This window comes from Apis laboriosa, unplaced genomic scaffold (genome assembly GCF_014066325.1).
Source record: "Apis laboriosa isolate Shangri-la unplaced genomic scaffold, ASM1406632v1 scaffold4_cov146, whole genome shotgun sequence".
NCBI lineage: Eukaryota > Metazoa > Arthropoda > Insecta > Hymenoptera > Apidae > Apis > Apis laboriosa.
The window spans coordinates 5,674,356-5,695,191 of record NW_025223501.1 but is presented as its reverse complement, the minus strand read 5'-3'; the positions used below and the strand labels follow the sequence as shown (position 1 = coordinate 5,695,191).

Sequence of the window (20,836 nt, the reverse complement as noted above, 5' to 3'; positions counted from 1 at the left end):
TATATGCTTACATCAAATATCTTTCCATTCACATGAATCTTGACAATTATTAAAATAATAATAAGAAAAAATCAAATTTATATGATTTTTTTATACGAATTTACTAAAACAGTGCATATTTTAAAAATGTGGTTAAAAAAGAATAATAAAAGTGTAGAACAATTAAATTATACCAAAAGTAATTAAATGGAATCATATAAAATTTAAATCAATCTGATAAATATTTTTATATTTCATAATGCAATCTTTTATCACAAATATAATAAAATTTATATGCGATGATTCATTTGTATATTTTTTTTAAAAATTATACCACTTTTTTCTTCCATCAATTCAGTTTCCAATATTTCATGCTGTTCCTGATTTGGGATGCATTTGTACGACTGTAATTTATATACGATAATAATATATAATAATATAATAATAATAATAATAATATATCGATTTGTAATTATCGAATCACCTGTTGAAATAAGTACTGCATGAGTATAAATATTATTTTTTTTAGAATTCATGATGTGTTTACACAATTTTTTTATGTCTTTATTAATACTATATTTTCATTTTGTTTGTTTATATAAATTTGAAAAATTTAATGTTTAAATAATAGGAGATTTAATATTAAATAATATATTTACTAGCTTTTAAATTTTATTTTTAATTTTAGCGTTTTAATTTTAACTTTCTTAAATTTTTGATTATATTAAACGTATTTCAACACTAAGTAATTAATAATTAACTAATCAAATCAAAATTCAATCAAATATTTTGAACAATAAAAAAGATAGATAGATGTAAAAAAATTTTTTAATATAAAAAAAAAAAATTAATAGAAGAAAAATTCTTTTTTGAAAATTAAAGACAAATACATTAAATTCAAAAAAATAATAATTTATTAAAAATTATTATTTATTAAAAAAAAATCGTATTATCAACTATGAAATTAGGAAACATGTTTCGTTTTGTATATAATTAATTTACAGGTAACGATAACTGTCCTGCGCAGTTCAGACATTCTTTTTCAAAGTATCCATTCCCTCTGTTCTTGATTACTATTTTATAAAGTTTCAGCACAGTTCATCTTAGTAATGTGATTGTTCTCATGGTATTCTTTGTGTGCTTCATAATATCTCTTATACATAAATATTTTTTGAGTGGTAAATAACGCTTTCGTATCTTTTATCATTTATATGCTTTCAATAATGAAATACAATATCTATTTCAAAGTATTCTGTTGTTTTACAAAAATTTCAAAAATTAATGACATAATTAAAGATAACATTTTAAATATGATGATATTTTAAATCTCTCTCAATTAACAAGGAGTAGAATTATATAAAATAATTATCAATATTATAATTATTCAATTTAATATAATTAGAATTTTATTTAAGAATAAAAAAAAAAGAATATTAATATTCTTTGAAAAGTATTTTGAAAAGTAAAATAGTAATTATAAATAAATTTTTTAATGAAAATACAATGATATGATAATAATATATAATGATATAATAATAAACAAAATATAAAAAATATGACCATTTAAAAATAAATCAAAATGTACAAATAATTAATGTTTTCAAAATAAATATTTTATATATTCTTTATTCATATACATATAATTAATTTTACACTTTTATATAAAAATTATATCGAAAAAAAATCTTTCATAAATAATTTTATTTTTTCATAAATATATAACATACTTCATAAAACAATTTTTTTTTTCGTACTTCTAATTCTAAATTCTATACTTTTTATCTTTTTGATATTTCTCTCTATAAGATTCACAGAAATATCATAGCTATGATTTGAATCCGTACGAATCAAAAATGGAAATAGCAAATTGATTTCATGTAACAGAGATTAAGCGCGCAACATGTGTTCGTTAATCGGTTAAAAGAAAATCTGTTGATAAAAAGGAAAAGAAGGAAAAGAAAAGGTTGATGTCGAACGTGGACCGATTGAGCGAATACTACTTACTAAGGACCAATGTCCCATACGTATGAATGGGCAAACCTGAACGCGGAGACTCATGCGCGCGCTTCGAAAATCAAAATCAATGTGGGTCCTCCCCTCAGAACTCCATACCGACCTTGCTCCGATTGCCCACGCCCTTAGTGTGCCTCGTACTTCCGTCGCGGACGCATCCCTCGTGCAATCATCGTCGTCTTTGCGTCCTCCTCTCTCCCTCACTCTACTCCTCTCTCTCTCTCTCTTTCTAGCTCTCTCTCTTTCTCTCTCCGCTTCACTTATTCTCTCTCTCTCTCTCTCTCTCTCTCTCTCTCTCTCTCTCTCTCTTTCTCCATTACCCCCACTTGGTTGCTCATTCTATCTCTCTTTTTCCTCCCCACTCTCTATCTCTCTCTCTTGCTCTGGCTTTCTCTTTCTCTCGCGTGCTCTCTCTCGCTCTGTTTCTCTATCTCTCTCTTTCTCACTTATTCACTTCACTTACTCTTTCTCACGCATCTACACGTACGCGGGTACATTATATAACATACACGCGGTCTGTCCTCTCTTGATCTGTGTGCCTGCTTGTTGTGTTGTCTATCTCCCTCGGGTTTAGGTTCGGGCTCGAGTGAATCAAAATAACGAAGAGAATGTGCCGTTGATGATCGGTGGAAAAAAAGGGTGGTGGTACTTGTTAAATATCATCGGATCCTTTGGTGCTCTCGATAATCAGTCCGAAATATAGTTTTGTGTATTGATGTACGCGAGATTTCTCGTACAGATCGTCCCGCCTTTCTACACCGATGCTGAATATTAGTGATTTAAATTATGTGTGAATTCGACGTAAGGAAACGCAATCGTTTTGTGGATTTTCGGTCTCGCCTTCGAGTTTATTGTGTCAGTGAAATTTTTTTTCGGTGTTTTCCATTTGGTTGATACGGTAACCTATATCGACGAATTCTCATTATATCATAGTTGTTACTTCTTTTGATTTTTATAAATATTGCACGATTGCTCAAGCTTTCGTTGCAATGTTTTTCTTAAAAAGTGGTCGTTCTCAGTCGATAAACAATTCGTTCAGTTTTTATCGATCGAGATATTAAATTTTTTTTATATTTCACCGTTTTTTTTATTTCTTGTTAAATTCAATTTCATTTTGTAACAAATTGTTTTTGGTATGATCCAGCACTTCAAAACAATTAAAAATTCGTCAATTCCTCTTTTTTATTTTCGCCACTCAAATTAAGTTGTATTTTTTTCCAACCTGTGTCATCGGGTTTCTTACCACGCCTAACGATTCTTCATCAAAATTCTAACATCGAAACCAGTGGATATTCTACATTTTAATACTTTTTGTTCCGTTGATTAATTAATAAAAAACTTTTAAATGTTAAATAAAACATATATGATGAACAGAAAAAAAGAACAAAATCAAAGGTGTATTCTATAATTAAGGAGTTAATGAATTTTGTCCAAGTGACTAACTGTTATATGTGAACACGCTAAAGAAGGTAAAAAGTGTTCAACAAATTGTTGTAATGATTATATTTTAATGGTGTTATTAATATTTATATAGTTTATGGTATAATTCGTTGAATGGTAAATGTAGGGTTAAATGTTTAAATCTTTTTATTTATTTTAATATTAGTTAAACTAATGTTTTTATTAAGTTTGACATAGTAATCATTAGGGGTTAATATTTTTGTTGTTGATATTTTCATCGCCATTAGTATCGTTGATGGCGCCACTCTCTCTATTGGTATTATTCTTAATAATATTTCATAATATTTTTCTTGAATTATCTTCTTGTTCATCTTTTCAATTACAACAATATTATTTTCTTAAAATTTATATTAATAAATAAATTATATCTATTTGTTAATTCAACTAACATATTTTTAATATTTCAATTAATATTTAATTTCGCATATATTTATAAGTTGTATATTTCCATCAATTTTTTTTAAATAAAATATATATATTATATATCTATATCGAATAATATGCAATTTTTTATATTTACCATGTCATCTTTATTAATATTATTTTTTATTTCTTTTTAAAAATATTAAAAGATTTTTTTGTAACGCACATATTAATATTCCCTTTTTACTGTCTTTTTTTGTTATTCTTATATTGTTTTGTAGATCTATTGCTTCCATTCATCACGCTTTAAATCGAATTTTTATATATGTCGACATGTTTTCTAAATTTTTTATTTCATTTATGAAAATTTATTATTACATTTATTAATGAATATAATCATCAATATTTATAGCAAATACAATTATCAATAACTTATGAATTTAATTTATAAAAATATTATATATTTATGAATTAATATCTTGTGTATTTATAAACTTTTGTGTAATTATTTTTTTCATATAAATTATAAATTTTTATAAGTAATTAATTTATTTTTTAACATTTATATTTTAGTGCGATGATATTTATTAATTGTGTATATTGTTATAATAAAAATAGAATTTTTAATATTTTTAATGTCATTTTTAATGTCGTAATTAATTTGTTTTCAATAAAACCAATTATCTATTTACTTTTTACTTTATTTTTATTTTTATTATATACTTACATATCATATAATCACATAAATTTTTATGATTAATATTTTTACAGGCACACATTATTAAATTCACATTGTTAAATTTTATATAATCAATATTGTTTATTCAATATTTAAATATCAATTATTTCAAATATTTTTAAATAAATTTATATTTTTTCGCAAATAAATTTTGAACAAGTATCAAAGGTATTAAAAATCGTTGATTAATAAAAAATAAATATACGAATACATCATATACACAGTCAAAAGTTTGATATCACTTATTTATAAATAAAAAAAAATAGTAATATAGTGAAAGAATAAATTTAACAAAGGTAAAAATAGAAAACTATATTATTTTGTTTTCTTTTATAAACCATAAATAATAGATGTGATTCCAAACTTTTGAACAGTAATTTATGTTAAAATTATTATTCACATAAATATAAACTGCTGCAAACAGCAAACTTGAATAATACGTGTACTCGTTGAAAATATTTTGACTAAAAATACGTCAATACAATAAAAAAATACTATTAATGTACCTTGTATTTATTTGCATTTTTAAATGCAAATAATGTCGATAACAATAATATCATAGTTTAATATTAAGTATTAATATTTTTAATCCCTAAAATTCCTACATTTGCTTTTTTTATTTTTTATTTTTCTTATTCTTAATTTTTATCTCGTCTTATTTTTTAAATAGTTTTTTCTTTGTGCAATTAAATAATTATTTTAAGATGTACTCTATGATATTTTTACATATAATAGTTATATATAAATTTCTATATATGAAAGTGTTAGATCCGTGTTATTGGTTTTATGATACAAAATGTAATCTTAAAAAATATATATATACAATGTTAATTGGAAAATTAATATTTAGGTAATCTCTCTTTATGGTCATTTGTTGGTTTATGGTTTTTTCCAAATTTTAAGAGAAATATAATAATAGTAATTTAACTGTTACAGAATATATACATTAATCGTTTGTAAGTAAATGATAGTATAAGATAAGAAATATTATTAAAATCTTTATCAATTATGTATCAGGTTATAAAAAAATGATTATATATATAATATATATATGTATATAGTTGAAATTTTTTCACTAAAATTTAAAATACTGTAAAATTGTATAAAATGATTATATAAAAACCACTATAAAAGGAGATCTTTCTATATATAATTCTCTTTTTCACTGGAGAAGATTGATGATAAGATTGAGAACAAATGAACATAAAACTAAAAGTAATAATTCGTAATGAAGAAGGTTATTATGTCAGCTAAGATATCATAAAACTTTGATAATTGAAATCTGAAAGAAAAAAAAAAAAAAAAAAAGAATTATTCAAGTGTTTAAAGAATCCGTAATTCAAACTACGAGTTTCTTGAAGTTTTCCTGAGTTCTAGATTTAGTATTTGTCTTTTTAATCTTCAACGAAATGGAAAAGACGACATTTTCAGTTGTCAAATATTATTTTTCTAATTCATTTTAATTATTATATTTTCCATATTATCATTTTTCCATACGCTATATTATTAAATAAAAAAAATAATTTATCTATTTAATCGTTACTTTATGTAATAATTTTATATTCGAATTCACTGTTTTTTAACAGTAATTAATTCATTTCGAATATTTCTTATTATAATTCTTATCGAACGCTTTTTCGGTGCTAAACAGACAAAATAAAAAGGCTTCACTTTTCAAACTTCTATAGTACGAGTTAATTAATTCAATATTTGTTTAAATACTTACAAGCTTCTTTCAAACATTGTAAAATTCTTCGAATGGAAAAAATGCAGTTATTAATTATAATATATACTGTGATTCAAGTTTAAAAATTTCCAATCAAGATTAAAAAATTCGCATTAAATCGTATTCCTCGAATTGAAATAGCTTCATCGAATAATTATTTAATTTTTGTTAAATAGACATTGAACGAGCATGTATTAATTACGAAAAAAAATTCGTAAACAAATGAATAAAATTCGATGTATTACACATACGATAGTCATATAATACGAGTGGATTAGGATTAATCTTTTGCTTCATCGATTAAAAAAATTGAGTATATAATTTCCATTCTTTTCCAAATAAAACCTCCAAATAAAACGTTTATCAGGAATAGCCAATGTTCAAACGTTTTTTAATATTACAATAGCATATTCCTTTCAAGAATATCCTGTAAATAGAATATTTTGTTTATTTCTTACCTGAAAATATCTGAAAATCAAGATTTAAACTATGCACTTACTTGTTTCGATCAGATCGTGAAATTTTCACAGTTATAACAGAGATTTTATTACTATCATTTTATCGAAGTGATTTTTAATTTTTTAATAATCTTGTTATATTGTATTGTATTCTGTAATAAAAATTTTTATGCATCAAAACTGGATATATTTATTAGCATCCTCGATAATTCAAAACATAGGGATAGAAAGATATCTAATATTTCATTGTCACGTGACTAGTAAGTGAGCTAGAATTATAGACTATTTACTATATATATTCGATGCTGTCCACGTTAATCTAGAGTACTTTTCCTATTTTCTCTCCATTATCATATTATACCGAACTGTTTAACTAATACCTCTATACAAAGTGTTCTACAGGTTCCGCATAAACTTTACTAACTTGTTCTATGACTAAAAGTAAAAAAAAAGTGTAGAGTTCTGAACAGTTTCATCAAGTCAGCAATGAAAATATAATTTTCTCTTATAATATGTAAATGCCTGAAAAATTGCGTATCTCCTTAAAATAAATAATGAAATTGACGAACTAGTATCAAAATTAATACTTCTTGTCGAATATCATTGTGGTCATTTTCAAAGTACGAATCTATGAATCAATGCTATTTTCATGTCAATTTTGGAAAACTGTTTTTTTAAGAAATGGTCTTCACAGCTTTCATTAATATTTCGTAGTATGATTAATGGCATCAAAATATTTTTCTTTCAACTTTTAGCTAATATAAACTAACTATGTTGAAAAGTTCTTTTTTTATATATGTAATATTTTCTTGTTTTTAAAGATAAAAGAAATATTGAAAAGAAGATATTTTGATAACAGTAATAACATCAAAAGTCATAAAAAAAAAAAATATTTATATATAAATATAAAATTATTTTAAAAATAATCACAATAGCATTCACTAATAAAATAAAGTTCGTATTTTTACCACGATATTGCAAATTTTATTGTTATTCTTCATAAATAATAATAAATAAATTATGCATCATAAAATCAAAAAATATCTGTTTAATTTAAATTTAAGTTAAATTACAATCTAATTAATTTAAATTAGTTAGGTTAGGTTAAGTTATTTTGAGAAAAATAATGACAGCGTTAAAAAAGATAGATCGTATCTATAGAAGAATACCTCAAATAGAAAGAATATATAAAGAAAAAAAAATGTACCTGAAAAAGGATTTTTCTAAAATAAATTACGAATGAACGTTTAATCTGATACATAAAATTACGAGCGAATTATAAAAAATGATTATAGCGATTTGTATTTAATTTTTGTACTAATATCTTGTTTTTTGCTCGTACATTTCATAACAAGTGTCAAAACGTACGTGCTTAATTGGTACTCTTATACGCATTACGTACTAGCGCCTCCAGCGTTAGTTTAATGACGTTAATGTCGATTTAATTACACAGAATAAAGAATACTCGCAAAATGGTTGATGTTCTTTCTTACGATAGTTTATACGATAAATACCGATGTAAGAATTTGAAAAAGATAATTTCGAATTGTAATGAGTGGAAAAGATTGGAATTTAACTAGATATATTTTCGAATGACAGAAATTTTAGGCAGAAATCAATTTAATGATTTTTTAATTTTTTAAAAAAAATAATTATATAAAACTCTAAAAAAGAATTATTATATGAAAAATATTTTATATATCGGCGACATAAAATATCGTTTTATATAAATTCTAATAAAATAATAAAAATATAAAAAAAAATATACCGCTATACGTCTGAATTTTTAATAATAATAAAAATAATAATATCAAATATGATTATTTAATTGTCTGATAAAATACGATAATACGATAATAAAAATATTGTTATAATTATAAAATCATTGATGAGCTTTAAAACTGAAGAAAAATGATTTTATGGAAGAAGATCTTGAATCACGATATTTATCATCATAAATCAAATAACAATATTAAAAGAATAACAAAAATATTACAATGTTTGATAATACCTTGTATGTAAAAAATAGTAATTAAATGGGGTCACATAAATATCTCTGTTATTTTTAGAAATATGAAATAATGTTGTTTACAAAAATATTATTCTATAGAAAGAACCGTGACATGGTAATAACATGTCAATAATCTTTTTTGAGTTTTTGTTTTACAAATTTCAAAATCATTTCTATATTTTTTTTTTAACATGATTAATACGAAATTTATACAAAGATATATGTAAACGTACAATTTGAGATAACAAAAGAAAACAATATGGAAATTGTTCAATTTAATCATTTATTTCATGTGCAAATATATATTAAGAGAAATTATAACGAATACACGGTTGCAATTTGGCAAACTGGCTCGCCAATATCCTTTTGTAGCTTTTGTGGCTCAGTAATACATCAATTACTATTGAAACAGAACCAAGAAACTCCGAGACTTGCGAGTCCTAATTAGAATTCAAAGTTTTCGCCATATAGGGTTGGCAACTTGTATGCAGGCTGTTAACCACGACAAATCAGCAAATAGATTGTTAACCTTACTAATGTTACATAGGGCTCGTTATTACTTAATCATTATTATTATAATAACACTATATAACGAGATATTAGATTGTTTGCGCGTGGAATGATCGGTGACAACTTGAGATACCAAATAAATATTTATTATATATTAATTAAGAACATGAAAATATATATTTACACATTCTATCTATTTAATTGATGGTTATAGATGGTTGTCATTTCTGACAAGATAAAATGCGTCACGACGATAATGCAAACAAGATTGAAATAAAATTTAAGTAACTTTGGACGCACTTGTGATGTTGTGATAGCTTTTGACCTAACCTCCGTTTCATAGCACCGGCATAGTTAACGATTTTAACCATATTTACAAGTGATTCTTTTATGTGCAGTAATTGGTCCGCAAAACACCGGCTGAAATGTATCATCGACTGTGATATACCTGATGTGATATCCTTCGAGGAAGAATGCAACTCCGTACAAGATTCGATCGATGAAAAATAGAATTCTCTGCCCGTCATCATGTTCACGAGAGCCAAGATGCCGGTGACTGGTGATGGGACTTTTATTAACCGCGGTGTAACGAGAAATGTGACATGTTGTCGTTAAGCAACAATGAGCATTGGGGAGCACGCATCAGCGAAAAGTAAGTAGGATAATACTGGAGATATTTTTCATTATTAACCTTTTTGCAAATGCGGACAAATTTTTCTTCTTTCCTTTCTCCCTTTTCTTCTCCGCTCTCGTATCTTTATATTTTATGAACTTATATAATAACAATAGATTTAATTACAACATACGTATTCATTTTACAAATCATTTTACAAATGTTCGATAGATCCATGACATTAAGTAAGATTTAGCGCGAGAATTTCCTTTATTTTTTGTGAAACATTATTGTGCGCTTTTAAATATAAATATTATCGTATCGTATTCGTATAATATTGGATGAATGCAGAAGTTTTGACGGATTTCCAGTAGATTGTACGATCGGCATTGTTTCGAAGAAACAATGGACAATCTTGTCGAAGCATTATACATCGTTAACAACGTAACGCAACAGTCAGCTGTCATTCAAAATAGGAATCGATATGATTGAGTTAAATTTTAATTTAAAATAAAATTGAAAGAATTATCGATAAACTGCCATTTACTTACTTTAATATTATACAATAATGTATAATTACAAAATGATAGAAAAATCTTGCGAATATACGATATGAGTGCAATACAATATGAGTAGTATTCGTGCCGATACGTCGAACTATTGGAATTGGAACTCTATCTAAAGTACATAGTTAATAAATTTATGGCAGCTGTATGAGTACTTAATAAAGTTATCTGAACAGCTAATTAGACTACCTAAGAAATTAATATAGTTACCTGACTGAAGCTTATGCGGGAATTGTGTGAAAAAGCAAATTTTATTAAAACAATTTGAAAGATTAAATTAGACTCTTGCAGAAAATATATCTACTTTATACGATTGATCATTTTGAAATTAACTTTTTTGAAAATCCGTATCTTTTAAATTCAATTTTGAAATTAAAAAGAAAAATAAAAATAAAAAAAAAATACAAATACATACGTATTTCCCAACAAAATCCCAGTAAATAGTGCAAAAAAAAATCGATCGACTTGGCTCGTGCCACGATTACTTCACATCCAAGCAATAAAATTTCTTTAAAGAAAACGTAACAAAACGTTGAAAGGTATTGATAACATTGCGGAATTAAATGGAATTTAAATAAAAACGTGAAAATATTTTCGATAAAATGAGAAAAAATGCGATATAGAAAAAGGAAAATTATAAACTGTACATACCAATTTCCAAATTATATAGATATAGTAACAGGTTGAACGCTTATCTCTTTAAATTGCATTTGTAACTACTTAAACTTACAATTTAATGGAGTGAATTCTACAAAGTTAAGATCAGGAGTTGAATTGTTCGGGACAGTTGCGTCTCATTCGGCTCACTGCCAACAGACGTACAAAGAGTGGTTCGTAGAATCACATCCGAGGAAAACGTCACCAAGATCGGCCATGCTCTTTTTTTTTTTTTTTTTTAGAACCACTTAAAACAGACACTTTGTGGTGTCTTTTCAGTTGGTTTCATTGGATTCTAGAATATATTCCAAAAAAATATGCACAAAGGGTTAAACTGAGATCAAAAGTAATAATTGGACTGTGAATTTTGTAAGAAATGTTTTAGAGATATAAGAAAATGGTTTAAAGACAAAATATTTACTTAATTATATTTGCTATATTTTTATGAATTTGTATGAATTCTATTGCAACTTATTACAATCGCCAAACAAATTTAAGAAAGATTAATATTATTAAATTATATAATATTATTTATATATGGAATAGTTTATAATTTTTAAATGATTTTGATTTCTTTTTCTTGAATTATTCTTTATCCTACTTCCAGTCTACTCATTTTGCCTGAAACACAAATTCAACAATTAAACAAATTATAGAAATCAAACAGAACACGCCTATAACCTCTTCAATATAATCCGCCTTCTTTATTAAATAAATACAATGAAATTAAAATATATAAATATATGTAGATACGTATATAAAAATGTAATTTTTAATATAATCACGTGACATCACGAGAACTAAATTATCAACCAATCTCATTGAGTCGCCACTGGAGACATAATGGAGCATGCAAGAATGTTAGCTGTATACATATATATATTTCGATATTCATCAACGAAATGTAAGGTCAAAGGAACGTTAATTTCATCCATCCCATCCATTAGAGAAATAATGCAACTGTCCATTTCTAAGATTCACTTCTCTGAGTATGTACAAGGTAACCTTGTCCTTATTGGCAAACACTTTGTTTAAAAATAGTGATTAATATTGCTGATAACAGTACGTCACACTTTAATATTCATTCGTATTGAAAAGTGTGTTGCAACGAGGCCACGAAAGATATTATTATAGAGCAGTTTTCCATTAGCCATAGGCTGTGATCCCTCCTCAAGATGATATTTTTAATGTGTACGAAGAGAAAACTATCGCTCAACGTGGCTTATGGGCGCTTACGCGTGCGAGGATGAAACAATATTGGAAAATTATTTATAGCTTGAATAAGGAGAGAACTAATGCAAAGCTATCGACGTGCAACCATGCCACTTAATAATAAACCTGTGTTGTACAGGTACAAATATCGTGGAAATTTATCATTTAACAGATAAACAATCGCTTCGATCGTTTGAAGAACATCACAAGAGGGTCTGATTTCTGAGGTACGTTGTCTCAGAATGGACACTTTGTATTTATAAAAGTTCAGATATTAAATATATATCCAACAGCAATCATAGATGTAATGATCAAGAACTATTGAAGACGCTTGTTTATCAAGGAAGATTCATCCATTAAAAAATTGATGTTCGAGAAATTGGATAAACAATACATATTGTAATTTGTTCCTATCAATTTTCTCTATTCGAAAATAAATATATTTCAGCATAGTTTCGGTATACGTTATCGATATTGTTTCAAGGAGGAAACAAATTTCGTTTCTTCTCTGTGTAAATTTTTTTCAAAATGATTTATAAATTGCACATCGATAGCAGAACAATTATTAGCAATAATCGTTATAAGATGATATATACATATCTGTAAATTATTCAATTATATAGATGTGTGGTATTCGTGATTTTATCTTTCTTATGATTTTTATTTTAATCAAGCATACCGATTATTTTTACAGAATCATCGTAAATACTCAAAATGATTTCTCTCTGTTTGGCTACACATTGCGGCGTGCTTGAGTATGCTTGCTTGATCATCCCAGGGCATATTAGCATCGATGATGGCAACGGCAGCCTGGATACTGGTATGGATCATATGGCCGGTAATGAATATCAATCAATTTCTTAATTTAATTATATTATCCGGAAATGCTACTTGGATAACAGCGTAAATAAAATAATAAATAATTTCAACGAAAATTTATTTGGATTTTGAATAACTTATACTTTATAATGATTGAGGATCTTGCAACAGAAGGAAGACAACAATTTTAGGAAAAATTAAGAAAAAAAAAAAAAATTGCTTAAAAATTTATTGCTTTGACTTAACAAATATATTTACCTTGAATTATAACTAAAATAAAATATGTTTTTATTTTTCATGCAAGATTGTCTTCAGATCAAGTATTTTTAAGTATAACGTATATCTTTATATCGTTTGACACTTTTAATATCACTTTGAATATATTTTTTTAGTGACCCACTGCACATATATATATATATATATATATATATATATATATATATATATATAATTATATTCACAGATTTGCATCAACTTTCTGAAAAAAAAAAGCTTATATAAAAAGTGAGATCTTATCAATTTCTACTTACAGACCACGCGCCATCAACAAGATCAGTGAAAAGGGTATACAGTTGACGCATCCCTCTGTTCCTTAAAGATTGGAAATAAGCGTCCAGAGAAGCCGGAAAAGCGGAACCGTTTTTTCAACGTCGTTTTACATGCGTACGTGCGTACGTACGCGCGTGTTACATTCGCTAGGTTACATGCGAAAAGTGCGAGGAAGGGCCTGCAGAGAGAACGGATTTCGTAGAAAAATGTTCTGGCCGGACACGTGACATGTAAACCGTATACAAGCAGAGAAATATTTCCATATACATACGGAAAAGAAACGATAACAGGTGGAGGGAAAAACAGAGTGAGAGGGGAGAGAGAGAAAGAGAGAGAGCGAGCGAGAGAGAGAGAGAGAGAGAGTGGGGAGGGAGAGAGGAAGGAAGAAAGACAGAGGGAGGGGGAGAGAGAGAGAAAGCAAAAAGAAAGAAAATAGAAAAAGGAGAAATATTTTTTTTTGTTAAAAATAACATAAAGAAAGCTCAAAAGCTGTGGATAAAGAAAAACAAATAAGAAAATAAAAAATATGGAAGTAGTATTGCTTCTATATGAAAATAAATGTGAAATACGTTTAAAAGGATAAGCGCAAAAAGATGAGTAGCTGAATAGAGAAATGAATTAAACCAAGAGGCGATTTAAAAACGCGAAAAAGGGATACCTTAAAAGAATTCTAAATAATAAATTAAATGATAAATAAGAAAATTTTATATGTAAAACAAATCGTTTTAAGTAGGAACAACAAAGGATTTAAATAAATAGAAGAGAAGAAAAAAAAAAAAGAAGACGATTTCTATGAATAAAACGAAACGTTGTACTTTGGAAAAAAGAGAGAAAAATAATTTTAAGAATCGAAGAAAGAAAATTTGAAGCGTACGAGAAATAGAGATAATACATATTGAGATAGAAATGAGCGAAAGCTGAAAATTGAGGCAAATTTGTATTTAAGATTAGACAAAATAGACAAAAGACACGTACGTAAATAAGTAAAAAAAGAAAAAGAAAGAGAAAAGAAAGAAGGAAAAGATTTATTTATTATTATTAAGGAAGTACGCACAAAATATTTTTCAGCAATAGCGAATTCTTCAGACATGAATGTGACTTCAGACATTTTCGGAAACGAGAGTTACAACGTGAGCAATGGTCTCGATTGCGGCGGAGAATTACACTCATATAGAATATGGGAACGCGTGTTGATCGTAATCATAGCCCTTTTCCTTAGTCTGACCACCGTTGTCGGTAACATCATGGTGATGATCTCGTTTAAGATCGACAAACAGTTACAAACGATTTCCAATTATTTCTTGTTCAGCCTAGCAGTTGCTGATTTCGCAATCGGTCTAATTTCCATGCCTCTCTTCACGGTATACACTGTGCTCGGTTATTGGCCGTTGGGACCGCATATTTGCGATACATGGTTAGCGTTAGATTATTTGGCAAGTAACGCATCAGTATTAAATCTTCTTATTATCAGCTTCGATAGATACTTCTCTGTGACGAGGCCTCTCACCTATCGAGCCAAGAGAACTACTTCCAAGGCCGCCATTATGATCGGTAAGTTAATTTTCTGTTATATCTCTGAATTTAATGATTCTATTGGTAACACTAAAGACAGTTACTTATCCATAGAAATTTCAAAAGAAACAGTGAAGTTTTAATATTTTATGATAAATATTGTAAAAATGGCAACATACTAGTAGTTTTGTAAATCAACAAAGTAAAAGAACGAATTCTTTATGATCTATTATCATCGATAGATCGATTATCGATTTATCATCTTTGTAAGAATTTTTAACAAATCTCGATTATTAAAAAAATTCTTCAAAACTCGAATCGATATTAGTTTTCTGTTTAAAAAACTACAAAATTCGAGACCGTTTTAAATCTTTCAATTAGTATTTTTATATATAAAATATATACTATAATATATATATTTCTGGTATTTTTATCCTTATAAAAATAATTATATTTAATTATATATAAGAAAGAGAAAAATCGAGTTACTTTCTTCAAATTTATCTATAACTTATATATTAATGGTAAATTATTTCGAAGATACTTTTCTCCGTTTTCAATATTAATAATATCGAGAAATGAAATCTTTTTTATATAACTTTTTTACGCTATCAATAGAAACAAAGGAATCAACCTACTTCTGCCTAGTCAATAATATATACTTATACGGAAAAGCTTCTTACAAAGGAATGTATTAAACCGATATTGGATGTCTATTTTGATGAAACTAATCAAGAAAGTATGTAGCCCGATGAAAAAATATTTAAAATATTCTATTTTTCATCGGTAATGATATAAAAGAAATAAAAATAATTCTTACAAAATTACATAAAAGCTATAATTTGAGATTTTAATAAATTCGATGTTATTTTATTTTGCTTAATATATTATACTATATGAAAAGCATAATCTTGATATGAAAAGCATGCTAAATCAGTATGCTACAATCTTTTAAAATAAAAAAAATTTTTTAAAAAGATTTTAAATTGTTAAATAAAAACATTACCTATAACTTTTCAGGAAATACTTCATAATCTTTAAGACAAATCACTGATATATATATATATATATATAGATTAAATTACAAAATTCGTATTCCTTCTCATTTAAATAATACTTTAGAACAATAGCATGAATATTAAATAAAGAAGAAATAAACAAATAATACGTTTCAGCATGCGCCTGGGGAATTTCATTGCTTTTATGGCCACCTTGGATTTATGCTTGGCCATACATCGAGGGCCAACGAACGGTACCCATCAATGCATGTTATATACAATTCATCGAGACAAATCATTACATCACATTCGGTACCGCAATTGCTGCATTTTATGTGCCTGTCACTGTGATGATCATTCTTTATTGGCGTATATGGAAAGAAACCAAGAAGCGGCAAAAAGATCTTCCGTATTTACAAGCTGGAAAACAAGATGCCAGTAAGAGGAGTAATTCTAGGTTGGTTGTTTAATTTTTTTTCAATCTTTTTATATATACTATTATATAATTAATAACATTTTGATATTATGACGAGATAATTTATTAATAACAGTTTTTATTAATTCATTCTATTAGTATCGTATTGTGATATTAATATGCATTAAAATTATTATTACTTGTTTTTTCAAAAGCATTTCATAAATCAAATAAATTTTCAAACAAAATATATATGTCATACAAAAATTATATTTTCAGATCTAAAGAAGAAATCCAACAATGAATAATATCTACTTTTTTTAATTCTAAGTTATTTTAAATATTTTAAATATTATTTAAAATATTTATATTTATATATATGTACAATTAATTAATCCGCAACGTACTAACAAATACAACGAGTTAATAACTCAAAAAATGAAAAGAGATAAATAATTCATCTAATTATTTTTTTACTTATTAATAATTCTCTTTACTTATTAGTATTTATCTAATACTTTTTTTTACTAATTAGCGATGAAGCGTTAGACATGGAGGACTGCAGGAGGCCTAGAAGCGAATCGAGCACAGGAGTCGAAGACGTGAACGCGACACATATCGCAGTCTCTTATCTAGAAAAACATTATCCTCAATATAAAATGGTAAATATTTCAAACTATTTAATATTTTATACAAAGATATTTGTTAAAAATAATGAATATAATTTATATAAATTTATAGAAACACAGACCATTTTCGTGGATGTGGTTAAAGATGTGGTGCATCGCGTGGTGGCATAGTGGTCGCGAAGACGATGACGAAGAAGAGGATATCGAGGGAGCTGAGAGCAGTCGTGCTACACACGGTTATGACGAAGCCATAACGCCATTGTCAGCGGAAACCCCTCTTACTGGTACGGTTTCTCGATCTGCCTCTTTAAGTGGAATTCATCCTACTACGTTAACTGTTGAGAGAGCTATCAGTATCGCTGATAACCACGATTATAAAAAATCTGGAAAAGCCGGCGAACTATCAACGAAAAGCATCTCTAGCGATTCTGTACGTTTGGATTTATAAATATTCTAATAATATTGCACGATCTTGCATGTTACAATAACTAAAAGCTATATATCTTGATAAAATAATTTTTGCAAGAAACCTTATATTTTTATTTTATTCATTCTTATTTTCATATTTTTGTTTTATTTATTTTTAACATTATTGTCACTTAATTAATCAATCATTCAAAATATTTCACACAATTAAAGCATAGATTTAAATACATTGGCTGATCAGAGACATTTCTGCAGTATTCGTTTTCATAATTATCACAAAATTAAAGGCGAGAATTATGGATTAAACGAGAAAAATTAAAAATATTCAAAAAAAGGAATAAAAAATTTTTGGTATTGAATAAGAAGTCACGAGATATAAGACAAAGAGAGATATTATTTAGAAAAAAAAATATCAATCTATACTTAAAAAGATTTATTTGATATATATTTAATGTAACAATTTTTATAATTAAAAAAAATAATATCTAGCTCAAAGAATCAAATTGTTATATTTGGACATAATAAATATAATATAGTAATATATCGATCCAGTTATTTAATAGATTAGAGTAATATAAGCTTACTTGATCTTTCTGAATTACTTCGTATAATTTTGAAATTTTTCGTATCATAAAAATATCATAGAATCAGGGGTGTCAGATTGTATATTATATAATTATTTAATATATAAAAATACTTTACCTAGGTTTACACGATTTTAATTCGACTTCCAACAAGAGATACCAGTGGCATGGGAAAGTATTCGGAAGGCCCAAGTATAAAAATGTATCACGACGAAACAGTGAGTCCTTCAATGATCACCAGGAGACCATCTCACATGCCGGATATAAGGATTCCCTTAAATACAAAAAACATTCCGAAAGCATTAGGGAGCAAGCCAGCCGCGAATAAAACTACAAACAAGAAGAAAAAGAAATTGCAGGAAAAAAAGGCCGATCGAAAGGCCGCGAAAACTTTGTCAGCCATTTTGCTGGCATTTATCATCACCTGGACACCGTACAATATTCTTGTTCTAATTAAATCCATCACAGCCTGCTCGTGGTACATCCCGCAAGAGCTCTGGGACTTTTTCTATTATCTTTGTTATATCAATAGTACTGTGAATCCAATGTGTTACGCCCTGTGCAACGCGGCATTTCGACGAACATACGTAAGGATTCTCAAGTGCAAGTGGCATAATAGAAACAGAGCCGCGATTGACAGAGGATGATATCAGTAGAAACGCCCAGCATGCGACATCTGCACGCTTATGGGCGTACTATTTTCTCTATCATTTTCTCTCTTCTCCTTTTTAATCATTCCTCCGAACGTGCTTGCCGATGATAGGGAAACTGAGTTGCTTTCAATTATAATATAACCTATATTAATAAATGTTTACATTTTATGTGACATTTTCGCTCAACATTATTGCGTATATCTTACTTTTATTAATTGGAAATCAAACATACGTATTTATTATTATACTATATTATAATTATATAGTATTTGCTGTAATTACTATATAATTTTATTACAAAATTATATTTTTCAGTTTTGTCATTTAAAAATTTATTACGTAAATACTAATACTGTTTTTTAATCTTTTCATTTCATTTCTATAGATATGGATAACAAAAAAATAGTAGTTTTGAAAATATCATAGGAACCTTTTTTAAGATAAATAAACTTTCGAAAAGTTATGATAAAATGATTTGTAATACAACATTTATACAAATCGAAAAACAGTTAAAAACATTATACTCAAAAATTTTGTTTCATAGATGTTAGATTAGGGAAAAACAGGGTGTTTACATAATTCCATTTAATAAATTTAATAAGACACATTTTGTATACAGTATTTGTATTTTATAATCATAACACGATTAACTTCACGAGTTTTTGAAATTATTTTTATCCACAATTTGAAATTATGTTTTATCCATTTTAGGAAAAAATGAGTGATGATATAGAAAGTATTTATCTATCTAAATTTGTCTATTTAATTTTTATTAGATATCTATAAAATTAAGAGAATCAGAAAGTATGATTTTCAATTACATCGTTGAATGATTGATTAAAGAAATTAAAAACATTTATTACTCGAAACGCGAAGAGGCAAGCGTGTTCTTATTTTAGATTATGGGAAATCGAAAGGACTACTAAATGTTCGCGATTAAACAGCTCAGATTTCCAGATTTGAGGCAATGCAACGTGAATACTGCCATGAAAAATAATCTTTATAAATATATTTCTGAACCGTACAAAAAAAAGACAAAAGAGGGATAAATAATCGGCACATACGCGACAGTGCCAAATTTGTGACTCGATTTCAGCGACGATTGTACGATAAATAAATGATATCGACTTGTCGCGAGTCGAGTTTTTTTTCTATAGTTTGTGAAACGAAATCAGTTTCTATAAACAACATAAATGTAAAAATATCTATTTAATCGCGTTGAGACATTTATAATGATATATTAAACAAACAAATTTTTATCAAATAATTCTAAATATTAATTTTGGATTAATAAATCAAAATCATTGGTCGTCCAAAAGTTATTATAAAAGTTTTAAAACTGTTAAAAATGTTTTCAGTTATATAGAATTGTTAATGTAGATAACGAAAAATAAAAATTTTCGTTTAATAACAATTTTCAAATTAAAAAAAAATAATATTTAAGAAACTGACTAAATTTCGCGAACCTCCTACAAAGCTATACCGCACAAAAACGAAATCTTATTCGAATCCTAAGAAAAATAAACAAGCATTTCTCGTGCGTTTTATTCGAGGAACACAACGCACTTGATGTACATTTTAAATAGTAGTTCAGTTGTAAATGAGTGTTTTAAGTGTAATTAGTCATGGAGAACCAAACAAGCGCTAATATACATAGAGACATGTGTCACAACTATAACGACAACAAAATAAAAAAAAAAAAGCGCTGCATCGATTCTTTCGTATTAAGAAACGTTGTAACACTTTCGTATTAAATAACATTCTAATCACACGTGCCAAACGAAGCTTTAAGATATCAATAGTATAGGGCGGTAACTTAATAAATGTGTTCTTTCAAAAGTATACTTCTATTAAATATATAATATATAAATAAGAAATTAAGAATTTTCTATCATTTTTTTAGTATAAAATTTTACAGAATTTTTAATATGTATTTTTTTCTA

At 26.8% G+C, this 20,836-nt stretch overlaps 1 protein-coding gene and 2 long non-coding RNA genes across 4 annotated transcripts; 2 read left to right on the top strand and 1 right to left on the bottom strand.

The window, feature by feature from the left end:
* Window positions 1-1,861: 1,861 nt before the first annotated feature.
* LOC122717245 lies at window positions 1,862-14,095 on the top strand. The gene is made up of 5 exons (XR_006347173.1): window positions 1,862-2,890; window positions 3,367-3,461; window positions 9,659-9,912; window positions 13,003-13,146; window positions 13,660-14,095. It is a non-coding gene; the product is annotated as an uncharacterized LOC122717245 (long non-coding RNA).
* On the bottom strand, window positions 5,753-12,443 carry LOC122717246. The gene is made up of 6 exons (XR_006347174.1): window positions 11,850-12,443; window positions 11,091-11,717; window positions 10,425-10,551; window positions 9,709-10,333; window positions 6,781-6,891; window positions 5,753-6,708 (listed from the first exon to the last, which is right to left on the bottom strand). It is a non-coding gene; the product is annotated as an uncharacterized LOC122717246 (long non-coding RNA).
* A 24-nt stretch (window positions 14,096-14,119) lies between the features above and the next one.
* On the top strand, window positions 14,120-19,146 carry LOC122717242 (muscarinic acetylcholine receptor DM1). Of its 2 annotated transcripts, XM_043941100.1 has the most exons (6): window positions 14,120-14,647; window positions 14,745-15,227; window positions 16,364-16,643; window positions 17,137-17,263; window positions 17,343-17,660; window positions 18,363-19,146. In XM_043941100.1, exons 2-6 carry the CDS (start codon window positions 14,765-14,767, stop codon window positions 18,885-18,887), a joined length of 1,713 nt encoding a protein of 570 aa, XP_043797035.1. In that variant the 5' UTR covers window positions 14,120-14,647; window positions 14,745-14,764; the 3' UTR covers window positions 18,888-19,146. The 2 variants fall into 2 exon arrangements, with proteins under 2 accessions (XP_043797035.1, XP_043797034.1); XM_043941099.1 differs by having other exon boundaries at window positions 14,120-15,227.
* Window positions 19,147-20,836: the final 1,690 nt, after the last annotated feature.

What these genes read in the sequence shown, in the direction of transcription:
- LOC122717242 (XM_043941100.1), top strand. Translation starts at nt 14,765, where the DNA reads ATGAATGTGACTTCAGACATTTTCGGAAACGAGAGTTACAACGTGAGC. An exon ending in AGTAAGAGGAGTAATTCTAG is followed by an intron (nt 16,644 to 17,136) that starts GTTGGTTGTTTA and finishes TTTACTAATTAG; the next exon opens with CGATGAAGCGTTAGACATGG. An exon ending in AAAGCATCTCTAGCGATTCT is followed by an intron (nt 17,661 to 18,362) that starts GTACGTTTGGAT and finishes TACTTTACCTAG; the next exon opens with GTTTACACGATTTTAATTCG.